The 27,171-nt window shown below is 37.0% G+C and overlaps 3 protein-coding genes across 4 annotated transcripts in view; 1 reads left to right on the top strand and 2 right to left on the bottom strand.

Annotated features, from left to right (window-relative positions):
* Positions 1–1,224, bottom strand: part of LOC127442364 (probable serine/threonine-protein kinase kinX) — a 37,328-nt gene extending 36,104 nt beyond the window's left edge. Inside the window, exon 1 of the mRNA XM_051700331.1 lies at positions 929–1,224. Within this exon, the coding sequence (XP_051556291.1) occupies positions 929–965 (37 nt within the window). The 5' untranslated portion in view covers positions 966–1,224. The remainder of the gene's footprint in view (positions 1–928) is intronic.
* A 2,855-nt stretch (positions 1,225–4,079) lies between these two features.
* LOC127442830 (alpha-tocopherol transfer protein-like) lies at positions 4,080–7,005 on the bottom strand. Its single transcript, XM_051701045.1, has 5 exons — positions 6,730–7,005; positions 6,195–6,350; positions 5,918–6,111; positions 5,578–5,688; positions 4,080–5,474 (listed from the first exon to the last, which is right to left on the bottom strand). The coding sequence occupies exons 1-5, from the start codon at positions 6,926–6,928 to the stop codon at positions 5,262–5,264; spliced, it is 873 nt and encodes a 290-aa protein (XP_051557005.1). The 5' UTR covers positions 6,929–7,005; the 3' UTR covers positions 4,080–5,261.
* A 4,510-nt stretch (positions 7,006–11,515) lies between these two features.
* Positions 11,516–25,925, top strand: LOC127442253 (U2 snRNP-associated SURP motif-containing protein-like). 2 transcript variants are annotated; one of them, XM_051700128.1, is made up of 26 exons: positions 11,516–11,606; positions 12,476–12,574; positions 13,040–13,151; positions 14,392–14,513; positions 14,614–14,681; positions 14,764–14,852; positions 15,031–15,066; positions 15,191–15,273; positions 15,359–15,524; positions 15,647–15,858; positions 16,473–16,516; positions 18,064–18,168; positions 20,362–20,428; positions 20,511–20,686; positions 20,815–20,977; positions 21,073–21,152; positions 21,246–21,333; positions 21,430–21,567; positions 21,723–21,903; positions 22,081–22,161; positions 22,258–22,321; positions 22,476–22,632; positions 22,719–22,829; positions 22,919–23,046; positions 23,289–23,456; positions 25,396–25,925. In XM_051700128.1, the coding sequence occupies exons 1-26, from the start codon at positions 11,562–11,564 to the stop codon at positions 25,532–25,534; spliced, it is 2,922 nt and encodes a 973-aa protein (XP_051556088.1). In that variant the 5' UTR covers positions 11,516–11,561; the 3' UTR covers positions 25,535–25,925. The 2 variants fall into 2 exon arrangements, with proteins under 2 accessions (XP_051556088.1, XP_051556087.1); XM_051700127.1 differs by having other exon boundaries at positions 22,078–22,161.
* The last annotated feature ends 1,246 nt before the right edge of the window (positions 25,926–27,171 follow it).

The raw sequence follows: 27,171 nt of genomic DNA, 5'->3' as shown, positions 1-27,171 counted from the left end.
AAACATGCACCTTTAATTCAAGTCCGATAACCAATTTTTTGGAACACACTTTGACCACTCTTACATAATAACCCCGCAGTTACGAAAATCAAGAATAATAGCTAACTCAGACAAACGGACGATGATAACCAGAAAGGTTGCAGAACTTTAAAAAGTTGAGGAAAGCTTTATTTTTAATTACGGAGTCTGTGGGGTTATTGTATTTTACTCGAGACCCTAGAGGCCACGTATAACCCCTCTCACGCTCTCCCAATTTTGACACGTGAGCATTTAAGAGATCACAGCGGGGCAACTCTGACTCCAGCAAGAGCTGTTCAGCTTGTAGTCCAAAAACCCGTAAGAGAATTCGCCAGGGTTTCCCTCGGGATTTTCGTCTTAGGCGTAAAATAAGGTCTGTGGTAAACATTACTTGACGAAACGTGGAGGTTTTGTTCTACAACATAAATTACACACATGCATATCTCAAACGTGATTTTTTTTTTACTATATAATTCAATACGGCTAGGCCCACTGGGACTCGTGCAAGAGTGCAAAGGCATGCAGAAGTTCTGCGCTCATTTCTTACTGATTTCCAAGTAAACAGAAATTATTCTGGGTATTTAACATCCTTCGGACAGCTGTAACTGGCAAGCTGTTGTTCGCTCAGAATGTGTAGACGATTAAAGAAATATGCATGGATCACAATGTAACGCAACTAAGGTAGTTTATAGATTACGGCTTTAATCGACATAATACACTAGGGATATTGTTATTAATTATTTGTTCCACGAGCCAGTTTTTATATCAATTTAATGTCTCATTGTTGTTGATAACCACAACTCAGTGCATTTTGAATTAGAAGAAAAATCAATCTTGCCGCCCGATTAACTTTCAGGCCTTCTGCAGAAGACTGTGTGTATTTTTGACGACAATATGTAAATATGCAAACCTTTTTTGTGTCCTCTTGCATTTTTCTTCTGAGCCATTGCTAGTTCTTCGAATTTTCGTGTTCTGTAAAAGCTGAGCTGACTATAAATTCCAGTCTTAATTCTGGTACCCTGCGAAATCAAATCCCTATGCCTTCATACACTGAAGCCCATAGCAACCCGTCCCCTTTTTGAGTGAATAAGCATTCGGCCAGTGCTAGTCATACAAAGCCATTGTGGGCGGAGCTAATTAAAATTCCATCCAATCGGCAAGCAGAGTCAGATGCCTTATTCAATCGTGTGGATACCTGCGAGGTAAGACCGCCCTGTTGTTCCCTGTTTTTTTTTTTGCTAGCACTGGAACGTGGCAAGATGGAAGGTTGCACTTATCGCGAGATTAACCCCCTGGCGTTTGTTTGCCCCCTGTTCATTACGTAGTAATATCATGACAGCTATCATTTGTTTAACGTTTGAACGATTTTTTTGGTGTATTATATATACCTACGTAGGATTTCCAAGATTACTGTAGACTATATTGGACCCTAGAAGTTAGATATTTTCTTAGCTTTCAGATTTACTTGTTTAATCCTGCAGTAGAAAGTACACATGGCATGATGCACCTCTGAGTTGAACGAGTGCATTTTTATGCCATCAACTCTTTTGCTAATTTAACAGGATTTCATCTTAATAATGCTTTAAAATGTAATTCTTTTATTTTAACTTTTTTTGTTCTTAGTACAAAATATCCAACTGAGTCAGGGACGTATGTATACGTTGCACCCCACCCCCTTTCCGCTTTTGTCCACCGACCTCATCCTAAAGCGAGTGTGTAACTACACTTACACGAGGCTGGAACTTGTATGCATATCTAAACATGTTCAGAACTGTTGTTAAGCACTTTTAGAAAAGTCTACTAAAACACTTAAAAGCTGACTAAGTGGCAAATGCTGCAGCTGGATAGTATTGGGCAAATGTGATACAAATAATGTAGTACTGACTGTTTTTCAAATGTAATTATTATAATGATAGCCCGTGTTTGACCTCAGCTACAGAACACACAAACATAGATGCTATCTAAACAATCACCCTCCTAAAGTATATAAAAAATGTACTTAATTTGTTTTATTTTCAATTTAAACGTCTACGTGTGCTTGCTTGGCTGGATCTGAACTATTCTAAACACTCACACAATGTGACGTTGTTCCTGTTAAGTGAAAGATTAAAGAAGACAAACAAGTATGACTTAATTAGATCATCTCTACATTATCTAGTAGTCCACTTTCATAGAGTAATGTGTCTTTTATCACCCACTTTTAAAATGTGGACAAGAGGGGTCACTAGATCAGCAGATTATTATTATTTATTTATTTTATTTTTTTCAGATAACAATCATAAATTAATTGAAGAAAGAGTTGAGGGGTAATCTGTCCCAAATGTTTACTTTACTAAAAATTATAACATTAGGATTTATGGGCAGGATTAAAGTTTGCAATTTTTGAAGAAGTCTATACAAACATAAGTAACGAATTCAATCAAATTCTGCATCTTCAATAAAAAATATAAGCTTTTTGTGAGCTCTGTTGGCTTGAAAAGTTGCTAAATGGTTAGGTGAAACAGGTGTGAACATAATGGTCTTTTCACACAATACAGTACATCTGTTTTTACATTTGGAAACTGTAGGAGAGTGCTGTGTCATTCAAAGTAGTGTGTGTGTGATTTACGAGGACATTTTTTTAGGTTACAAACTGGTAATTACAAGGGTATTATGCTATAAATGTGGTTTATGAGGACATTTCTAGTGTCCCCATAATTCAAATATCTTAAAAAACATACTAAACTATGTTTTATTGAAAATGTAAAAATGTAGAACGTTTTTTGTGAGGGTTAGGTTTAGGGGTAGGGTTAGGGTTAGGGGATAGAATCTATAGTTTGTACAGCATAAAAATCATTATGTCTATGGAGAGTCCTCATAAGGATAGCTATCATATCACTTCTGAAGATATAGATTTACTGAAGTCATATGGATTAATTTTATGCTGCCTTTGTGCTTTTTGGACCTTCAAAGTACTGGCCACCATTAACTTGCATTGTATGGACATACAGAGCTGAGATATTCTTCTGAAAATCTTCATTTGTGTTCAGCAGAAGAAAGAAAGTCATACACATCTGGGATGACATGAGGGTGAGTAATGAAGAGATAATTTTAATTTTTGGGTGAACTAATCCTTTAAGTTCTTCGGGGTCTTTCATGTGGATGTTACGTATTGTGCATATTGTGTTTTTACCAGCAGAGGGCGTGCAGTAATTATAAAATAACAAGTGCTGAATTTCAACTGGCTTTCCTAATAGACAATACAAATCTTACAGTATAGATCAAAAGAGTAATCTTTGGATTACATTGATGTGTTTTCACCAGGAGATTCCTAAGTATTCACAAAACAATTATTAATTTTGATAACAGCCAACATACACTGTGGTAAATATAAAAAATTCTAAGTTTGTATACACTATATGGCCAAAAGTATGTGGACACTACCGTCTTATTAAGAGGTTTGGTTATTCACATGATTCCACTACAGAGAAATCTTAATACTACACCATACAGTGACATTCTAGATGATTCTTGTGCTTCCAATTTTGTTTTAACAGTTTGGGAAGAACTCTTTTCTGTTCCAGCATGACAGTACCCTTGTGCACAAAGCGAGGTCCATACAGAAATGCTTACTTGTGTGGAAGAACTTGATTGGCCTGCACACAACCCAGATCTGAAAACCATTGAACACCTTTGGGAAATTGGGATGAATTAGAATGCCAAATGCGAGCCAAGCCCCATTAGCCAACATCATGCTAAACCTCACTGATGCTCTTGTAGCCATGTTCTAATATCTAGTGGAAAAGCCTTCACAAAACAGTGAAAGCTGTTAGGGAGGACCAACTCACTATTCATGCCAATGATTTTGAAATTAAATGATCAACAAGAATATATTGTGTGGTGTTAAGGTGTCCACATTTTGGCAATATGGTTAATTCTGAATGTTTTTAAATGTGGATGCTGCTGCATTACAGGTGATCTGAGACTCAAAGGCTGGGGGAAAAAGCACCTAAAATAAAACTTCAGGGCTGTGGTAGCCAATATTGAAGAACTTACCAAAGTAGATCCAAGTATGATCAAATCAAGTTTGGCTCTAAAGGTCACAACAAAACCATTTATATTAGTTGGTACAGAATTTCACACAATGATCTTTGCAACTGTCTGGTTGCCAAGTTTCACATTGTGCATTAATACACTTGTCTAGATGAAGTTTTTATTATCACTATGATAATGTACATTTGAATGAAAAGTGCCCTTTAAAGTGAAAAAAAAAAAAAAAATGACAATAGCTTTTGTAATTGGACAACAAATTAGGACAATACAATTAAATATTGAACACTGTCATAGAAAATAAAACTGTAAATAAATATGTACATGGTTTTAAAATGTTAAAACTCAAAGAAATGTTCAACATTAAGTGCTCTAATAAGGTCATTATTCTATTTGCTTAAGAGCCTGAGCAAAAGGCAATAGACCAAAGTGCCACTGTACTCTCCCACTTGCTGTTAACTGAATACGTACATGTTTTAAGTTGTTTATTTAAAATGCAAAAGCTCTACTTTCGATTTATATTTCATCTGACAAAGGCTTTCTTATTAAAACATATTACAAAAGGTCCAGTTATAGTTTCTTAATTTTCAGTGAATTGAATCACTTTAAATAGCTGCAGCATAATTAATTGTCTCATGATTATGCTTGATATCTAACTTCCAGAAGCACAAAAGCTTAAGTAACTTCCTGAGTTTTGTCCACTGTTATGAAAAACAAAATAATTCAGAAGTAAAAGGAAGGCACTTTCATATTTCAGTCTTGGACAGTGACTTCCTGTGCAAATAGATATTGTATACTGTACATTATTGTATCAACAGAGGTATATCAAGTAATGTCTGGCAATGTCATCTAAATATCTGTTATATATAGAATTCAATAAAATCTCATTATCCAAAAATCTGATTCAGTTAAAATAGGTTACTGTGGGAATGTCACTTTTGATACTGCAAATGATCTTTCCAGTATGGAGTATGAGAAGAGTTAATTCTAAACAGACAATTTGAAAAGCTGCACCATTTAGTCCTCTGCAACATATGAAAAATTCATCAATAATCAGCAATAGTAAACCTGGTGGCATGTGCAGTCTCTGTAACATCATTCAGATTTTCACATGGAAATTACAGAGAAGGAATTTAACCTTCCACAGCAGCAACATGCAACTTGCAACATCACCTAAAGCAAACAGCACATGGTATCAAGTACCTTCGTTGTATTCAGTCATCATGGGTGGATGACTGAGAAGAATATCCTCCAGCTAAGTCTATAGAGAGCTTATGGAGATAGACTTCAGATTGCATGATGTACTCAGTCCACTCTTGGCACACTTCATCTATGCTGGGTCCTGTGCCTCCATACTCAGGTGGGAGGATAGCCTTCGGAAAATAATCACAGAGACTCCGGGCATATGAACTACCATGCATATGAACCTATATAGAAAAACACAGCAAAAACAACTGTTATTAGATTTTATCGTGAGAATTGTCTTGATAATCCTCATATCTTATATGCATGTACTTAAATAATGCTGACCCGTTGTTTTATTTTGTCTGGTAGAAATGGACGGATCATGGCAAAGACAGGGCGGAAAAAAATGGGCTCATTTATCAAATGGATGCCGCGTACTTTCAAAGGAAAGGAGTCCTGTAAAACAAATATGATGTTTATTCTGTTGAATTAATTTGAGCTTCTTGTTTTGTTTTGTTTTTTTAGTTTTTTTTTTTTTTTTTATGTTTACCCATTTATTTTACTTTGTCATATCTAATGGATGTTATAAGTGCATAAAACCAGATACATCTGCAGATAATTTGAAAAATGTACCATCATTAAACAAGTAAGTTCTTTAAAATCTTTGGAAAAAACGGATGCCTACCGTAAGTACAGATGATATCTTTTTTGCCAAAGAAGGATTTATCTGCAGTGCATGAGCAAAGCACCAGTCTTGGAGATCAAAAATAACTTTGACTCCATTTCTTTGAGTCTCCCGTTCTTGAACGATTAGCTCTGATGTAATGAGGCTCACACGAAAAACCTCATAAGCTGTGAATTCTTTGGGGTTCCACTGACCTGAAAAGTGTTTGAAAATGTGTGATATTTGCCATTATAACAGCAGAAATAAATGTTCAAACATTGTTTGTGTCTGCATTTACCAATCCGATAGATTAAAACTTGACTTCCAGCATCATCTCGTGATCTCAAAACTCCATGGTAATTGTTCTGAATAAGTCCTATGATGGATGATGGACGCAGATCAGCAGTTATTTCTGGACATTCTTGTCTCCATTTATGATAGTTGATCAATAGCTGTGGATAGAAGAGACAAGATTGCATCCAAGACATGTGACATTAATCTCAAAAGCCTCTTTTTCCTCCAGGATATAAAAGGAAGAAGTGTTATCTTGTATAAATACTGTTGCAGTAGGCTACTGTTCTGTACGTATACATTTTAAGTGAACTTAAGTAAAGAGCATATAAATACAATTAAATGAGAATAAAGAAATACTTTATTTTCTTCATAATAAACTAAAAAAAAAAAAAAAAAAAAAAAAAAGTATCAAACGTAAAACCATGGCATGGCATGGTTTGCATTGCAAATCAAATCACGTATCACCAATGGAATCTGTAAATCTATCACTACAGAAATCAAGTACAGTTGTGGCGCATCAGTTGTAGTTCAACCATCATTTAGGCAAAGCGCCAGTTCAACATCAAAGTCTCTCGCCCGCAAAAACCTAATCAAAAAAGTTTTCGGCAAATCCAAGAGTCGAATGCTTTTTTCTGCTTCTGCTTTTTGTTTCAGCTTCGACAAATAGGGTTCGATGCGAATAGAATCTAAAGCCAAATTGTTTAATTCTTCTATGTTTTCAACTTCTTCAGACTTCATATCTGCGGGACCCGACCGAGTTGCATGTTCTCGGAGCAGCAGGCTTACGTAAGAGGGGCAGGGAATGAGCCCCACACATCCCAATCCTATGAAAACTCATATTGTAGCCCAGTGTTGTTTTCACCTTTGTACAGGTCAAGTTGTTTTGTCAAACATTAGCCAGGTCAACTTTATACACCTCTTTCTCTCTTACTCACTGACACACAAAGATAAACTTATTATTATTTTTATTTTTATTTTATTTATTTTTTGCTAGAAAACAATACGTTACAGAAATCTGATTGAACCACTAGCCTATATTAACGCGTTCATCCATAAGTCGCTAAAGTAAACAGTTTGTCCTGTAATGGGAGTTGTTGAAAACATATGAAATATGCTTCACAACACATTTACCCACTGGGTCCTTATCCAAAATTGAGATTTCTGTGTAAATATCCCAGCTGCCAAATTCGGGTGTCCAGAACCTTCTGGGAACGTTAGTTTGTGTTTTTATATAAAATAAAACATAATAAGTACGTTCCCAGAATGTTAGGAATTGGTTCGCCCAACATAACCAAACGGGAATCATGTGCTAACTTTAGGGGAACGTTATATATTTCAATCAAAGGTTGAGTCTTCAAGGTTAGCTAAACATAGGCGGTAGCCTGGCAAGGAGACCAAAGGCCGTTCTACTTGAATGGATGTTAATGGGTGAGATGCTTCAGTACGCCGAATAAACTGATTTTGTGAGGAAACAGCTTATTACTTAATGAATTGACCGCCTGTTCGCTAACGTTCAACATGTTGTACACTAAATAATCCGTTTGGAGTGAACTATGTGTGGAGATTACTACGATAAAATTGCTGTTTTATACAAAAAGTTACTGAGAATTTTGCGACAGGTATGTGTCAGTTTACGGCACTCTCCATTCATTTGTATGGTATCCGCAAGCGGTGATTAACTGTCGTAACACACTAGTTTACCGTTATTACGCTCTCTCCTTAGGTAACAACGGAGAAGTTAAAAGAATCTCTGTATAGACAGACAGTTGGTCATTGCTTCAAATGTGTAAAAGGACGTAAAATTACCACGTGAACCCTTATTAATCATCGTGTTGATGTTCTTGAGTTGTCGAATTGATGATTTAAGCACCTTTTTAGTTAGTGAGCTAGGCTGAGTGTCAACATTGCTGTGTCTTATAATAGCTGCAGCTATCCATTTCATGTTTTATTGAAGCTTTGTGGTCATCTTAAAATGCACATACAATTTGATAACTTACATTTTTTTAACTAGGCTGTTTTATTTTGTAAACAATCTATGGGCTGTTTTTTCACATGCCAGTATCGTAATAAATGAGTATAAATTAATCGTTTGGCACATGCCATAATTTACAGCTAAACTCAAGGACGCACATCTGTCTGCATGGTGACGTCACACGCCTCCCTTGTAATGTAGCGCTCAGCGCAGTTTCCATATTTATTTTGCTGGCTCGTCAGTTATTTGCAAGTCCGCTTTAATATTAAGCAGCTATTTAAACCAGTTTGAGTGGCTTCACAGAGGTATGTACATGAACTCCTTAATCCTAAAATGAACGTAGATAATAATTCAGTCCCGTCCATTCTAGTGGGATGATGCAGTTACGGACATGATGCAGGGTGTTAAAACGGATGCTGCCGAATTTAGCGCGTTTACCCATAGCAGTGGTATTCAGTGATAGCCTTTTGATGGTTTTCCGTATTCGGTAGCCATTAAATCATTGTCGGATATTGGAACCAATGGCCCATATTTATTCTATTGTCATAACTGAGGCATATATTATGTTAGAGCTTAATTTCTAGGCTGTTGTTGCCTAATGGTCGACGTTAACTGTGTATTCAGTGTCAAATAGGCTTTATTGCTGTCATGGTTTAATTCTTATCTTTACATTGTTTTTTTATTATACAGAGATGGATGACCTTTAGATGCCTTGGCTGTGCAGGAATCCTTTGAAGTGAAAGCACTGCATGTGGTTCCCCAAACAAGATAAAGGAACATCAAGGCAACACCATGTAACCAGGATGAGATTAATATCTCAATAGGCTTGTGTCCATTTGAATAAATACACCTGTTGGCGGAATCATATTAATTTTGCATGTAGCCTGTTGTGCATAGGCTATCAAGTCATGAAGTATTTCCTAAATCTGTGGCACACGGTTCTTATCAGGCCCAGTCTTTATTGGCACTTTTGGCTCACGCTGTACGTGTTCACAGTGGACCTTGATTTAATGTATTTCAATTAAGGCACGCGGTGAATGCCAAGAGCGGAACCATATATACTTCAACAAATTTAAAATTTCTTGTTTATGTACATTTAAGGATGAAATTCATTTCATAGCCTAATTTATTCTAATGTGAGCCTACATTTTGGGATGGTAACCACATATTCAGAACGGGGGGGGGGGGTACCCAGTGTAATAATTTAACCATTGAAAAACAGTTTCCCCCTCACTGATGGTGGCCCTGGTCTACAGCTCTGAATTTTCCAAAAGAAACACTTTAATGTCATACTCGAGCTAATTACATTGGATGGATAACAATAGAGTTTATTGCCACTCGCCTGAACTACTTCTTAAATGATATTGTCCTGTACAAGGTGTAAATGTTGCATTGTCTGCTTATGCACAAATCAGTGTGGAAGTTCATCAATGTGTAGATCATAATATGAAAAAATGGTGCTATATATCATTAGAATGATAGTGATTTTCTGTATTTGTATTGTCACACTCATGGGCTTCAAAGTACCTGAACTGTTAAAGCTATTGAAATTAGCCATTGCTGTATTGTTAGACATCAGGATGGAGCCAAAGGACACTCTCAATATAGGCTACTCCAACTATTTGTTAGAACAGTTAATCATTGATAATGATGTCACAATATATACACAATTTTGTCAATATCAGCTCTGAAACACTGGTATAACACCATTTTTGCTCTACAACATCTACCTCATTATCTGCATAGAGTCCACGGATGCATTTATTGTTTATTTGTGAAATTGTCTGTAGTATTGTATTACTATTAGCTGTTCCCATAGCTAAACTGGAACAGTATAGCATGGCGCCGGCAATGCCAAGGTCAGGGCTTCAATTCCCTTGGAACACACACACTGATAAATGTATACCTTGAACTTGAATGCACTGTAAGCTGCTTTGGATAAAAACAGCTGCAGAATCTGTAAATGTACTATTAAAGTGGTTTCTTGTATGACTGTATGTTCTGCACTGTGGCCCCTGTATATACAGTATTTAATTTCTTCTCCTACCACACAGGAGAGAGATAACAATAATCTACTTTGACTTTGTACGGTCAGCCTTGATGAAGAACAGTAGGCTAACTGGCAGCTGCCATCTTAATAATCAAAGCAAATAAAGTGCTTAGCTTTAAGGGGTTGGTAACCCAAAAATGAAAATTCTCTGATCATTTACTTACTTTCATGCCATCCCGGATTGATTTTCTTTCTTCTGCTGAACACAAACAGGTTTTTAGAAGAATATCTCAGCTCTGTAGGTCCATACAATGCAGTGAATGGTGACCAGAACTTTAAATGTCCAAAAAGGCAGCATAAAAGTAATCCATATGACTCCAGTGTTTTAATGTATGTCTTCTGAAGTGATACAATCACTTTGGGTGCAGAAAAAGATATATTTTCAATCCCTTTTTACTATAAATCACCACTTTCACTTTCAGAATATGAAAGTGGAGATTTATATTAAAAAATGACTTAAATATTGATCTGTTTGTCAACCACACCTATTATATAGCTTATGAAGATATAGATTTAACTACTGGAGTTGTATGGATTACTTTTATGCTGCCTTTATGTAATTTTGGAGCTTGAAAGTTCATTCATTCACTTGCATTGTATGGCCTTAAAGAGCTGAGATATTCTTCTAAAAAATCTTCGTTTGTGTTCAGCAGAAGAAAGAAAGTCAAATACATCTGAAATGGCATGAGTAAGTGCTAAGATAATTTTTATTTTTGGATGAACTATCCCTTTAATAAGGATAATTGTGATTTTTGAATCGGATAAGCCTATAACTGCTTAGGCCTCACAGAGAGTGTGGATAGGCCTATCAATATAAGTAAATTGACAGTATATTTGTACAGCACATTTCTTAATACATATTGTTTAAAAGCATCCCCCAGTAAGTAAGCCAATTTGACACTAGCAAAAACTCCCTAATGTTTAAGTAGATGAAGAAGAACCCCTGGGAGGGACCAAGACTCCAGCTGGGGAAACTGTCCACGTCCTCTGGCTGGCACATATAACAAATGTTTACAAACCATACATATGCGCGTATGTCTTCTTCCAAACCAGGAAAGACTTCCAAAACGTTGTCTAAAGTAACGGTTTAGCTCAGCAGATTACATCCATGCCGGTTCAGGCAGCACAATACTGTGTGCACTACATGCACTGTACAAACATTATTGTTTATATATTCTGAGTTTTAATGTTTTGGGGTTAGGCGTGCACAAAAAACAATTTATATAATGTTAACATAAAACAGACTGTGCCGACTCCTGTCCTCAGTAATGGACGTGACATTGTCTCGTGCAGTGAGCAAGTGTGAACGCGCTTCACGCGCTTCACGCGCTTGCACAGTGTCGGGCAAAATGGCGGACAAAACGCCAGGAGGGGCGCAGAAAGCCAACTCAAAGGTATTTTGTCACATTTTTAAATTCATACCATTACGTTAAAGCCATACTGTCTTGCTTACGAAGCTAAAAGTGCAACAATGTTTTGTTTGAGTCTGTAGTTTGTTGCTTTGTGACAGGATGAGTAGCCCTTCAAGCTGATCGTTTTGAGATGCTAACTCGCTAGCAGGGTAGTTAGCGAGAATTCCGGCGGCTGCACTGATTTTCTATAATAAAACCTTTAACGGTTTAAACTCTGCCTGCAATGTATGCTACCTGTGATCATATTTAAAAGATATATTGTTGACACCACAACAGAGAATGAAATAATGTGGTGTGTGTTTATTGTTTGCTGGCATATCTAACCATGAACTAAATATAAATCAACGTTAAGTGATATTGTCGCGCAAAGCAGAGCTGCATTTCGTTTACTAATATTAAACGAATCTCATTTGTGCATTGCTATGCTTATAGTTAATTTAGGAGGCTCGTTTTATTTCGAAGAGCTAACATGATCATGTTTGCTAATATCGCTAGCCACGTGAATGTTGTCAACAGAAAAGGGGCACTGCTGTTGTGGTCACTTGTAGAGACACAGTGTACTTCAAGTGTTTTAACAGCCAATACACGGCTATCATCTTTCCAAATGTTTTCGGTGATGGGTAACTTATGGCTGTCTGTTCCTCCTGATGCTCTTTATGCATGGCAACCCTATTACTCCACAGAACCTTACTACAAAAGATTGATACATAATTTTTTTCTCTGCTTGTGTATTCTTAGTATTCCTGTACTGTCTACAAATCTTATTTCCTTAGGACAGATTGTACAGGTGTGTGAATGAAATGTCATGTCACGCATAACTTGTGTTAAATCCTTTTCTTATTTTCATGCAGGCTTTATCGGAAAATAAGTTAAAGGCATTTAGTATCGGCAAGATGGCGGTTGCAAAAAGAATACTTAGTAAAAAAGAGCAGGATGAACTCAAGAAGAAGGTAAGTACATCATGTAAATTACTACTGGCTGGAGACATTCATAAAGCAACATACAATATTGATCGACTTGTATCTTATTGATCTCCTCACACTCTAAATTGCGTGCATGCTAGCCTCCTTCCCAATCAAAACTATCTTGTAATTTCTCAGTTAAACCAATACAATAGCATTTGTACCTAGTGCTTTATGCATCTGTTCATATATATACTGTATATACCTGTACAATATATTTAGCACCATGCAGTGCCAATAGTTTTATTCCTACTCAAAAACTGAAGTATGGTTTCAGTAGCCATAGACAGTGCCTATTACAAATAGTTTACACCAGTATTATTAATGCATAGAACACACAAACAATGGTAATTGTTACAACTTTTTAATGCTCAAAAGTTTATGAAATAAGATTAACATTATATTGCTTAGTTATATTGCTAAATGACTAAAGCTTTCTGTGATTATTCACAGGAGGACGAAAGAGCCGCTGCAGAGATCTATGAAGAATTTCTCGCTGCTTTTGAGGGAGGCGAAGGAAAAGTAAAGACTTTTGTCCGTGGTGGCATTGCCAATGCCACAAAAGGTAAGTTAATCATCTGGACGTTGCTACAGTGACCTTAAGGTTTAATCTTAAGCCATCTTTACACTGCTAAGGTGGCACAGAAGCGGCATCTGAAGTGGCATATATACCATGAAAATGTGTATTTACACAGAGTTTAAAGGAATAGTTCACCCAAAAATGAAAATTTGCTGATAATTTACTCACCCTCAGGCCATCCAAGATGTATCTGAGTTTTTTTTCTTCATCAAAACAGAATTTAAGATTTTTAGGATTTCATTTCAGGCCTCCTCCTCTAAACAATGCAAGTGAATGTCTTCCGTTTTTTGACGGTCCAAAATGCATATTTAGGGTGCATCAAAATAATCCACACAACTCCAGTTGACAAATAAAGTTATTCTGAATGCAAACGATTGATTATTTTTAGAAACAAAACAATACTTATATACTTCTAACAGCCTCCCTCAGTTCCTCATCGGTGTATTTGGGCTCAAATAGGTAGGGTTGGTCGAAAAGCTCCAACTGTATTTGTAGACTGTATGGAGTACATTAACTTGCATTGTTTAAAGGAGGAAGCCTGAAATGAAATCCTAAAAGTCTTAAATTCTGTTTTGATGAAGAAAGAAACTCAGATACATCTTGGATGGCCTGAGGGTGAGTAAATTATCAGCAAATTTTCATTTTTGGGTTAACTAAACCTTTAATGGTGCGCTGAGGTGATAAATGCATTTACACAGCAGTTACAATTGCATAAATAATGTTATGAGATGAATGTTTTAAATATAAAGTTATTAATGTAGAAATATGAAATAATACTTTTAAACTACGAGATTATACATTTTGAAGTGCATGCTCTATCATGACAACTACAAAGTTTAAGGCTACAGTTCATTTGCACAGAACCAAAGCAGCATCAGAACTGCCTGTAATACTGGGGGCTGATTTGGGTCAGAGCAAGCATAATTTAGTCTGGCTTATATGCACATTGCGTATTAACACAGAATTTTGAGCAGGCATTTTATTTGCCTTTATTGTCTACTTAATGTGTTTCCTGGGCCAAAATGTGTTTAATTATGTAGAGTCTACTGATCACAACAATAGATAAACAAAAGCTGTGGATGCAAACACATGTATGAATACAAATATATATATATATATAGGAACAAGGTTACTTTATCGTTTCCAACAAAAATGCAAGTTGGCAAATATTTTTATGTTCACTTTTTTTTTTTTTATTCTCTCAATGCTGCTTTATCCCTTACAGAGGAAGCGGTAAACGATGATAAGAAAGGAAAGCTTTACAAACCGAAGTCAAGGATTCTGGAGACAAAAAGTTTTTTACCTTTGGAAACTCCTTCACAGTTTTTAGCAGTAGACAAGCGCAATGTATGTTTTTTTTAATTTATTTATTTTTTATTATCATTTAATTTATCTTTCACACATTGTGTTGTGCTATAACCCAATATTTTCCAATTATGTCATCTAGGCATCAAAGAAGGGAGACAAAGAAAAGAAAAAGAGCAACCTTGAACTCTTCAAAGAAGAACTAAAACAGTTAGTGTTCTTTACCTTACTATTTAACAAACACTAGCACATTTAATAGGATATTAAATGTTGTCCTCCATTGTTTTTGTAGAATACAGGAAGAGCGTGATGAGCGTCACAGGTTGAAGGGTCGCGTCAGTCGTTTTGAGCCTCTTTCCACAACGGAAGGAAGGCGATCCTGTAAGTTCTTTCTTTATGTATATTTTTTCCCCCACAAAAAAAGTCCTCTGTTTACTCATGTAGTCAGACCCAGTCAAGTTTGTGCCCCTCCCACATGTCATGGCCACTCCCACTGTTCAGAAGCGTGTACTCTTTAATCAAGGAAACAAAATTCACACTGCTTCTCTGCTTCTTTTAGTGGATGGTTCTTCACGAAGAAACCGTCCGTCCAGTGGTAATTTTGTTTTATATACTGTGTAATGCAATTATGTGACTATTTTGGTGTTGATGTAACGCATCATGGAGGAAAAATTATAAAGAATTGATGTGTTATTCAGCGCTTTTGTTTTGTTTTTCAGTTTTAGATGATTCAGCTCCTGGCTCACATGATGTTGGTGATCCAACAACTACAAATCTTTATTTGGGGAACATAAATCCACAGGTAACTGAGAAGCTTTTTTACAGAATTCTTTTTAGGTAACTTCTGAACCGCATCAGTGTTTCATGCTAAGACTTACTCTTTACAGATGAACGAGGAGATGCTCTGTCAGGAATTTGGTCGCTATGGTCCATTAGCCAGTGTGAAAATCATGTGGCCCAGGACTGATGAGGAAAGGGCCAGAGAGAGGAACTGTGGCTTTGTTGCCTTCATGACGAGGAGAGATGCTGAACGTGCACTTAAGCATTTAAATGGTAAATCTGTCTGCCTAATCTCTCAGTCTAACGGTTCATCTGTCTGTCTATTCATTTATTGGGTTTTCTAATGACTTACTGTTGCCCCATTGACTAGTCTGATCAAATTCTGTCCATTTCAGGCAAAATGATAATGAATTTTGAAATGAAACTGGGATGGGGCAAAGGTGTACCAATTCCACCTCACCCAATATATATTCCACCTTCTATGATGGAGCACACCCTTCCGCCTCCACCCTCTGGACTTCCTTTCAATGCCCAGCCCAAAGAGAGACTGAAGAACCCCAATGCTCCTATGCCTCCCCCTCCAAAAAGCAAAGATGAGTTTGAGAAGGTAACTTGGCATATGTGGGACAAAACGATATCGGTTAGCATGGTCAAAATTGTAGTTAGGGGAATGACTTTCTTCTTGTGCATTTTTTGGAAGAGGGGTAGGCTTATACTTTTGTATTACTCTCCTTTGTACAAAAGTGTTGTGCTTAAGAATTTTACTGAATTTAGCAACTTTTGTTACTAAATTAATCATTATATAAATTAAATATGTACCATGCTGATTGTACCGGTAAGTGTTTTTTAATGTAGAATATTTCTTGGACAGATTATTTAATAGGCAATGGTGCTTTTCAAAGCCAAGTTAGGATGAACTGTGCACCTTTTGATATTGATGCAATGTTTTGGTTTTTGTAAAAAAAAAAAAAAAAGGATTATTTAGAGAGAAATGTTAAGAAAGAACCTAGAATTAAAAACTAAAAATATTCTGATGCAGATTGTGTAGCATTTCAGTGCCTCTTTCTCTAGGAATGTGTTCAGTCAAGTTTTAAAATGGACACTGTAAAACACGTTTGTTGTTGTAGGAGTGTATGTTGCATTTAGTGTTATGCTTGTTTCTTTTTAACAATACTCACATATATATTCTATGTTTATTATCTGATGTGACTTCATATCCAGACTCTGTCGCAAGCCATAGTCAAAGTGGTTATCCCAACAGAAAGGTACATGTTTTTCTTTTTTTCCAAATTCTTATGAAATGTAGAGAACTTATCCCATCTCTGTAGTTTGAAAGATTGGACATATGCATGCTACCAGATGCTGGTTTGGGTGAGCAATAGTTGAGGCCTTGCATGAAAATCTAGAACAAAAGCTACTAACTGTACACATACTTAAACATTCATTACATATAAAGGGTTTGTGTTATACTGCTCATATAGTGAAGTTAATATAAGCTTGAGGGACATTCATTAGCAATTCTCTGTAAATGATCATTTAGATTTTAAGAGGAGGTAATTCTGAGTTTATTATCGTTTCTGTTGACATTATGAATCAATCATGTCTGGTGTTTGTAGATCCCCCTTTTACACTGAATTATTCTAGGTGTCAATGCTAAGGCATGCTTGGCAGTTTGGTCATTCTCTTATTGAGATGTTTTTTAAAGGGATAGTGCACCCACAATTGAAAAATCTGTCTTAACTCATTCACATTCATGTTATTCCGAACTGTATAACTTTCTTCTGTGGAACACAAAAGGAGTTGGTAGGCAGAATGTTAGCTTCACACACCATTCACTTTCATTTAATCGTTTTTTTTTTTTTTTTCTCCATACAATGAAAGTGAATTGTGACTGATACTAACATTCTGCCTAACATCTCATTTTCCACCGAAGAAAAAAGTCATAAAGGTATTGAACAACATGAGGTGTAGTAAATGATGACAGAATGTTCATGTTTGGGTGAACTATCCTTTCAAGAATGTTGCTAAGGTTTTATCACACATTTCATCTGATGTGATCCATTCCACTAGTACTAACTTACCAATTTAAACACTACAGAATACACTTATTACACATTCACCTAGTCTGTTACACATAGACAACACCTCTGGCTATTGCTCACTTGAACTGCTACAGTAGCATGGTTCGAAATCAACACCCAATCCCCAAAGTCTCGGTGACCTTTGACATTGGCCTTGGTGAGCAGCACAAGTTGAACTGTCTGCAGCTGCGAGGGACCAGAAAAGCGTCACGGGATGGATTGGGGAAAGTATACAGAATGATTGTCTGACATTGGTATGATCGGCTCCAATACTTGTGATTTGTGTTTCAGTACATTTGAGAAAAATCATCAGTTGATTTATCGGCCACTTCACGAGCCAGTCCAGGAACCCCATTATTGTCCCTATCCCTTAACTGACTCTTGAAGTGATTACATGGTTATTTGTTCCTCTCCATCCACACTTGATAAATATGAAGAATTGACACTTTGGATCACATATGGTGTCTAGAAGTAGAAGTTATGAGGGAAGAATGCTATGGCTGAGACTCTGTAGATGACTATAGAGAGGATTTAAATGTTTTGTTAAAAGCTGTCACACTGCCAGTCAGTTTTAAATCTTAAAAGCTCAAAAGAACATATCTATTGGCTCATGGAAAACAGTGCAAAAATATTGCATTTCATCAAATGTCTTACTGTAGTAGTAGGAGCTGTTTAGGTGTGGCTGGTGATGGCGCTGAATCCGTTTCGCTTTAACTGTGTTTTTCTCGTAGGAATTTGCTCTCTCTCATCCATCGAATGATCGAGTTTGTGGTGCGTGAGGGACCCATGTTTGAGGCTATGATCATGAACAGAGAGATCAACAATCCGCTCTACAGGTGAGTTAAAGGAGGGCAAAAGGCACTGACTCTGTTTAAGTGCTTTAATAAAAAATTCTGTCCTTATGTTGTCACAAACTGTAAGAATTTCCTTCTTCCATGGTACATGAAAGGAGATGTTAGGCAGAATGTTAGCCTCAGTCATCATTCACATACTTCAGATGGGGGAAAAAAAAGATACAATGAAAGTGACTGTGGCTTTCCGTCACTAACTTTCTGCCTAACTTGTCAGTTCATTTTGAGTCAATTCTTATGGGTTTGGAACAACACGAGGCAGGTAACTGAGGACAGAATTTTCTATCACTTTAAATGGTTTAATATATTGGTTCTGATGTTCATTGTAGTTTATATGTAGATGATATCTGCATTTGCTACGGAAGCAAGTACATGAATACTATCGAGCGAAAAATCCAACTGCAGATGAACAAAATACATTCCTGGTCAACACAGAATGGTTTCAAGTTCTCACAAACAAAAACTATCTGTATGCATTTCTGTCAGCTTCGTTCGTTGCACAGTGAACCAGAGTTGTTTATGGATGGAGTCCACATTAAAGTTGTTAAAGAGAAAAGGTTTTTTGGTATCACCTTTGAAAGCAAACTGTCTTTTATTCCTCATATTAAATTACTGAAAAAGAAATGTTTTAAAGCTATGAATGTTTTAAAGGTTTTATCCAAAACCAAATGGGGAGCAGACAGTTCAACTCTTATGATCTTGTACAGAATCATGATTCGCTCAAAGCTGGACTATGAAAATATAATTTATGGATCAGCTAGGAAATCATATATACGACTTTTGGATACTGTAAACCACCAAGGTATACAACTGGCTTTGGGAGCCTACAGAACATCACCAATCCAAAGTTTATATGCGGAAGCCAATGAACCGTCCTTGGATATCAGACGCCTAAAGTTGGCCTTATAATATGCAACCAAACTTAAAACAAAGAAAATCCAGCCTATCCAGCTTTTTTTTTTTTTTTTTTTTAATTCAGCATTCATCAGTATATGAAAAAACACCAAGTTACATTCGTCCATTTGGCCTACATATAAAAACCCATCTGGAGAATCTGAAAGTGGATTTAAACATTTTGGAACAGACACATTTTTGCAAAATTCCTCCATGGGATCTCAAAAAGCCCAAAATCCATCTGGATTTAACAAGAAACCAAAAATCAAAAATGCATCTTAATGATTATCATCAACATTTTCTGGATATAAGAGCAGTATACCCACAACATATCCCAATATACACAGATGGATCTAAATCTGGAAATCAAGTGGCAGCAGCTTTTGCAACAAATCAACTGTGTCAGCGTATCCACATCCCTGACCTAAGTTCAGTTTTTACTGCAGAGGCAAATGCTCTACTACTGGCACTGAAGTTCATTGAGATTGCTCCACAACATTGTTTTTTAAATAATAACTGATTCAAAATCATGTCTTGAAGCATTGATTCAAGAGATGACAATTTGATTAAAATCTTCACGATTGTTGGGTGATCAGTTTTTATAGATTCCAAAGAATTTTAGTATTATTTTCTGCTGGGTACCTGGTCACAAGCCGACAGAGCTGCCAGAGAAGCATTATCTACAGAACCAGTAAAATGCTCTATACCTTTCACAGATCTGAAACAACATTAAATGGATACATTCACAACAAATGGCAGTCGGAATGGGATCAGTGTTTAAACAACAAATTACATGAAATAAATCTTGTTGTTGGGACAAGCTATGTATTCCCTTTTAATAATCGCTGGAATCAGGTCATTTACACACGATGCCGGATAGGACATACAAGACTCACACACAAATTTTTACTATCAGGAGAAAATTCACCAAAGTGTTCATCTTGTCAGAATCCACTATCCATTAAACATATTTTACTGGACTGTAATACTTCTACACATTTGAGGAACTTGTATTATTCTGTTGATACTTTTGAAAAGTGAATCCAAATTTAGCTTTAAGGTTTTTAGAAAAAATGAATCTTAAACACCTTATTTAGTTCTATTCTTGAATAACTAATCCTGGCTCTCGCCATGAATATACCCGTAGAAGCTGGCATGGCGTAAAGAAAAAGAAATGGTTTAATATTAAGTTTTACATTTTCCACGAACTTTTTTTTTCTTGTTTGAACATCTACTCTGAGAAAGGTCTCAAAACAAACATTTATCTTTTCATGGATTCAACAGGTTTTTATTTGAAAATCAAAGTCCAGCTCACGTCTATTACCGGTGGAAGTTATACACTATATTACAGGTTAGTGTTATTTATCTTTACCTACTTGTCAGAAATGTAGTCGTAGGTGTCCAAAAATCAGTATAACATTTTTAATTTACAGGGCGAATCTCCTACCAAATGGAAAACTGAGGACTTCAGAATGTTTAAGAACGGGTCTTTTTGGCGACCACCTCCTCTCAACCCATATTTACATGGCACTCCCGAAGATGAAGAACTTGAAGAAGTTGATGACGACGACGATGAAGAAACGAGTAAGAAGGGAGCATTGAAAGACGAGTATGTATCAGTGTCAATTTTGTTTGCTTTCCTTGTCTTGGATCATTTCATGAAAATATGATCTCTTGAGGAAGAATGGAGCAACCAGGCTTTTGGGTTCGTGTTCTTAGGATTCTTTTTCATTGCAGTGAGAGGGATAAACTGGAGGAGATGCTGCGAGGTCTCACACCGAGGAAGAGTGACATAGCTGAAGCCATGCTCTTCTGCCTCTTGCGTGCTGATGCGGCAGAGGAGATTGTGGAATGCATTGCTGAGTCTCTATCCATACTTAAAACACCTTTGCCAAAGAAGGTCAGACTTATGCAACAGAATTAGGATGGACTAATATTTCTGCATGCATGTCCTCACTTGTTCTCATTCTTGTGCACTTCTCTTCCCCCCTTCAGATTGCAAGATTATATTTGGTGTCAGACGTGCTGTATAACTCCTCTGCAAAAGTTGCTAACGCCTCATATTACAGAAAATTGTAAGTATGGCATGGTTTCATTAGTGCACACTCAAATTTTAGATGATCTTGTTGGTCTGTTTATCTAATGTTTGTTTTTCAATTTTCTTACAGCTTTGAAACAAAACTCTGTCAGATATTTTCTGATCTCAATGCCACTTATAAGACAATACAGGGCCACTTACAATCAGAGCATTTCAAGGTATGCTTTCCAGTTTGTTACACTACTGTTTTTTTTTTTTCTTTTAACATGGAATGCACTGTTTGGAGTTGATGTTTCTTTACTTCGTCTCCAAAGCAACGAGTAATGTCCTGTTTCCGTGCATGGGAGGACTGGGCAGTGTATCCTGATCCTTTCCTGATTAAACTGCAGAACATTTTCCTGGGGCTTGTGAGTCTCGATCCAGAGAAGGAGATTGGAGAGCCAGAGCCAGAGGTTAGTTTTGTTGAAATTGTCTGATTCAGTTATTCTGAGTCATAGATGAAGATTGGATGCTTGGATACATATCATTCATTCTTGATTGTCTTGTTCTGATCACTGTTATTTTTTGCATCAAGTTGTGATTGAGCATTTTATGCATTTTGACTTAGCAACCAGAAAAAACAGAGGACATCGATGGTGCTCCTATTGTGGAGGAGGAGCTGGATGGTGCTCCTCTGGACGATGTGGATGGCACACCCATCGATGGAGCGCCAATTGATGGAGCGCCAATTGACGATTTGGATGGAGTGCCCATCAAGGGAGCAGAAGATGATCTAGATGGTGTTCCTTGTAAGAATTCTGATTCAGACTCATTACCAATCATACTATCACCTCCCACTTAGTGCATTATTTTACACTCTTATTTTGGACATGCTTGCCAAAGTTGATGATAATATAGTGGCAGGCACTTTGCAAGAAACATATGTTTTGGAACAGTATAAATCTGATCATTTTTTTCTTCAGTAGATCACTCTGGGCAAAAAATAGATTTTAAAGTAGCCCCATCAAAATGGGAGGCAGTAGATGGTGCTGCTTTGGAGGCTCAAGGTTAGTCCAAATGTCATTCATCACATTATTTAAACCAGTTTCCAGCTTCATATACTGTGTATGATTGCAAAAAGTTGATTTTACTTTGTTGTTTAGCTGTAACCACATCAAAATGGGAAGTCTTTGATCTGCCAGATGAATCAGAAAAAAGTAAAGAGAGGTATGTTCTGTGTGTTCTGATTTTTTTTCTTGTAATTTAATTTTATCAGTTTACACTTTATTGGTAATTTCTGGATTGGTTTGAAAAAAGATTGCAATTGTGTATCACAATATTACATTTATGTATTTTGGAACTCTCATACTTTGTGTCATAGAACAAAACATGAAACTGAGAGCAAAGACTCTTTGAAGAGCTCCAGCTCAACAGAACAGCAATCTTACTCTAATCCTGTTAGAGAAGAATATGATTCAAAGTCAGCAAAGTTTTCTGAGATGAGCGAGGAAAAACGTGCCAAATTGAGAGAAATTGAGGTATACCTTAAGATAATGAACTTAACATTTTGGAAAGCTCTTCAGCAATGCACATTTATGTGCCAATTTCTTTTCTTCTGATGCAGCTTAAAGTCATGAAGTTTCAAGATGAGCTTGAATCTGGAAAACGACCCAAAAAATCTGGACAGAGTATTCAAGAACAAGTAGAGCTGTATCGGGACAAGTTACTACAGAGGGTTGGTATCAACTAATTGTTTTGGAAAAAACATTCCTCTTAACTTTTTTGGTCATTTTAAACTTGTTTTGTTTTGTTGTTATTGTTTAGGAGAAGGAGAAAGAGACAGAAAAAGACAAAGAGAAAGAGAAAGAAAAGGAGAGAAAAGACAAAGACAAATCTGATGTCTCACACAAAGAGAAGGACAAAGAAGAATCTACACCAAGTAGAAAAGAAAAGTAAGATATATGCATAAGACCCCAAAAGTCATTCAGAAAATGAATGAATGAAATCTCAGTGTTGAGGCATATGCTTTTGTAAATGTTCCACTCTTAGAAATACATACAAATGCATCTTACCTGTGCTTCTGTGCTTACATTACAGTAGCTATATAAAAGCATTAAACGTGACTTTTGTTAAGGTAACAGTATATGAGCTACAGTTTGTTTGACTCTAACATTATCATGCTTTTTTCATCAAGAAAACGGAGGCACAGTCCCTCCCCCAGCCCCACTCGAAGTAGTAGCAGTAGACGTGGCAGGTCACCTTCACCACGATCAGAGCGCTCTGATAGATCGTATACAAAGGACAGTACTCGGTCTTCTTACAAAGACTCTCCAAGAGACAGCAACCGGAAGTCATCTAAAAGGTAAAATAATGATTTTATCTCATCATAGAGCATAACACTGAATCCCACATATTGTGGTGTTTTATTGTCATTATCATACAGTGGCAAGAAAAAGTATGTGAACCCTTTGGAATTACCTGCATTTATGTATAAATTTTTCTTAAAATCTGGTTTGATCATCTAAATTACAATAATGAACAAGCACAATCTTTTAACTAATTTAAAGGTGCTATATGCGATTTTTCATGAAAAGGTATGGAAAAAATTGTCCTACTCCCTGAAAGATATTAATGAAATAAGTGTTGGGAGATCTCACTGGTCTCTGTGACAGCTCTGGACTCTATAAACAGCAAACAAAAATGTGTCCACGATGCTTTTGACCTGTCAATCATTTTGCACGATCTCAGTGTTGTCATTCCAGCAAATTATTGAGGCTTAATGCCATATTCTGATTTATAATTTGTCAGTTGAGGGTGCTATTTTGCTACTGTTGTGTTTGACAACCATGGGAACATGCTTTGTGTCGGTTTCTCCAAGTGGTATCAGCGCGTTTTTTTGGAAAGAGGGGGTGTGGCTAAATCAATGGCTCAGTCTCATGGAAGTTAGAACAGCTAAAATTGCTTACCTTTAAGATTTAACTAATATATATTATTTTTAAATTGTTTTTATTTTTTTTATCCCCTTTTCTCCCCAATTTGGAATGCCCAATTCAAAATACTTAGTAGGTCCTTGTGGTGGTGCAGTTACTCACCTCAATCCAGATGGCGAAGGATGAGTCTCAGCTGCCTCCGCTTCTGAGACAGTCTTATCACGTGGCTCGTTGTGCATGACACCATGGAGACTCCCAGCATGTGGAGGCTCATGCTGCTCTCTGCGATCCACGCACAACTTATCACGCGCCCCATTGAGAGCGAGAACCACTAATCGCAACCACGAGGAGGTTACCCCATGTGACTCTACCCTCCCTAGCAACCGGGCCAATTTTGGTTGCTTAGGAGACCTGGCTGGAGTCACTCAGCACACCCTGGATTCGAACTCGCGACTCCAGGGATGGTAGTCAGCGTCAATACTCGCTGAGCTACCCAGTCCCCCAGGAAAATGTTTTGTGGTCTGATGAAACTACGGTTGAATTGTTTGGGAAGAACATGCAGCACTGTATATGGCATAAAAAGGGTACTGCAGACCAACATGAAAACATCATCCCATCGTTGAAGCGTGGTGGAGGGAGCATCATGATTTCGGGCTGCTCTGCTGCTTCGGGGCCTGGACCGCTTGCCGTCATTGAGGGAAAAATTAATTCCCAAGTTTATCAAGATATCCTACAGTATAATGTCAGGGTGGCTGTGCACCAGCTAAAGCTCAGCAGAAGTTGGGGGTGATGCAGCAGGACGATGACCATAAACATCAAAGTAAATCCAATACAGAATGGTTTCAAAAAAAGAAAATCCACCTTTTGGAGTGGCCCAGTCAGAGCCCAGACCTAAAACCAATAGAGATATTGTATAATGAACTCAAGAGGCATTCACACCAGACATCCAAAGAATATGGCTGAGCTGAAGCAGTTCTGTAAGGACGAATGGTCCAAAATTTCTTCTGAACGTTGTGCAGGTCTAATCCTCAGCTACTGGAAAAGCTGTGTGGAGATTATTGCTGCCAGAGGAGGATCGACCAGTTATTAAATCCAAGGGTTCACTTACTTTTTCCACAGCACTGTGACTGTTTAATGGGATGTGTTCAATAAAGACATGAAAGATTATAATTGTTAGTGTGTTGTTAGCTTAAGCACATTGTGTTCGTCTTATGACTTTGATGAAGAGATCACATTTTATGACCAATTAATGCAGAAAACCAGCTAATTCCAAAAGGTTCACATACTTTTTTGCCACTGTATGTATGTTTTTTTAATTATTGCCAGCTGGAGGTAGTAATCAGTCTTTTTTTCTGTTTTTTACATTTTTAGGTCTCCTTCCCCACCTAGAACACCCAAAAGGTCACGCAGGTCCAGATCAAGAACGCCCAAAAAATCCTCAAAGAAATCCAGATCTCGGTCGCGATCGCCTCACCGTTCTCACAAGAAATCTAAAAAAAGCAAACACTGAGACTGCTGGCTATAATGAAAATATGCCTGGATTGTCTTTTGTGCCTCAAATCTGTCCTGTAAATCAATGTGGGAGACATTCCCTTCACCTCCTCTCCTTTTGAAACTCGCTCACATTGGCACAAGAACAATGTGTAACATTACAAGGGCAATCTATGGGGTGTTTTATAATGTAATTTTGCTGACAGCTTCCTTTGATGTTCAGGGTGTCAGAAAAGAAATAACTACAGTGGTTGGGGCAGTCCTAAATCAAGATGAATAGTCTTATTTTTATTTATTTTATTTTGTTTTTTTGTCATGGTTTTTAGATCCCTTGAAACTGACTTAATTAAAATAGTGTAAGTTTCAGTTGTATGGATGTTTGCTTTTCAATAAAGACACAACTTATGTGACTTCTTTGAAATATTTCAGTGTTTACTCAGATATATTGCACATAAACAAGACATATAAAAATTGTGAAAAGATATAAATGCAATATCTTGAAAGTTATATAAATTGGATAATTCACCCAAAAATAAAATGTGTCTTATTCCCTTGCCCTCATGTTGTTCCAAACTGCTTTGACTTAGAGTTGAAGTCAGAAGTTTACATACACTTAGGTTGAAGTCATTAAAACTAATTTTTGAACCACTCTACAGATTTCATATTAGAAACTATAGTTTAGCAAGTCATTTAGGACATCTACTTTGTGCATGACATAATTTATCCAACAATTGTTTACAGACAGATTGTTTCACTTTTAATTGACTATATCACAACTGCAGTGGGTCAGAAGTTTACATACACTAAGTTAACTGTGCCATTAAGCAGCTTGGAAAATTCCAGAAAATGATGTCTAGCCTTTAGGCAATTAGCTTCTGATTGGCTAATTGGAGTCCATTGGAGGTGTACCTGTGGATGTATTTTAAGGCCTACCTTCAAACTCAGTGTCTCTTTGCTTGACATCATGGGAAAATCAAAAGAAATCAGCCAAGACCTTAGAAAAAAATTGTGGACTTCCACAAGTCTGGTTCATCCTTGGGAGCAATATTTTCCAAATGCCTGAAGGTACCATGTTCATCTGTACAAACAATAGTATGTAAATATAAACACCATGGGACCACGCAGCCATCATACCGCTCAAGAAGGAGATGCATTCTGTCTCCTAGAGATGAACGTAGTTTGATGTGAAAAGTGCAAATCAATCCCAGAACAACAGCAAAGGACTTTGTGAAGATGCTGGAGGAAACAGGTAGACAAGTATCTATATCCACATTAAAACAAGTCCTGTATCAACATAACCGGAAAGTGGCTTTTGAGCAGCCTGCTCCAAAACTGCCATAAAGCCAGACTACAGATTGCAAGTGCACATAGGGACAAAGATCATACTTTTTGAAGAAATTTCCACTGGTCTGATGAAACAAAAATTGAACTGTTTGGCCATAATGACCATCGTTATTTTTGGAGGGAAAAGGATGAGGCTTACAAGCTGAAAAACACCATCCAAACTGTGAAGCATGGGGGTGGCAGCATCATGTTGTGGGGGTGCTTTGCTGCAGGAGTGACTGGTGCACTTCACAAAATAAATGGCATCATGAGGAAGGAAAATTATGTGGATATATTGAAGCAACATTTCAAGACATCAGATAGGAAGTTAAT

Source organism: Myxocyprinus asiaticus, chromosome 6 (assembly GCF_019703515.2).
Source record: "Myxocyprinus asiaticus isolate MX2 ecotype Aquarium Trade chromosome 6, UBuf_Myxa_2, whole genome shotgun sequence".
In the NCBI taxonomy this organism is placed as follows: Eukaryota; Metazoa; Chordata; class Actinopteri; order Cypriniformes; family Catostomidae; genus Myxocyprinus; species Myxocyprinus asiaticus.
Note: the sequence above shows the minus strand (reverse complement) of the source record. Positions and strands in the feature narration are given on the sequence as shown.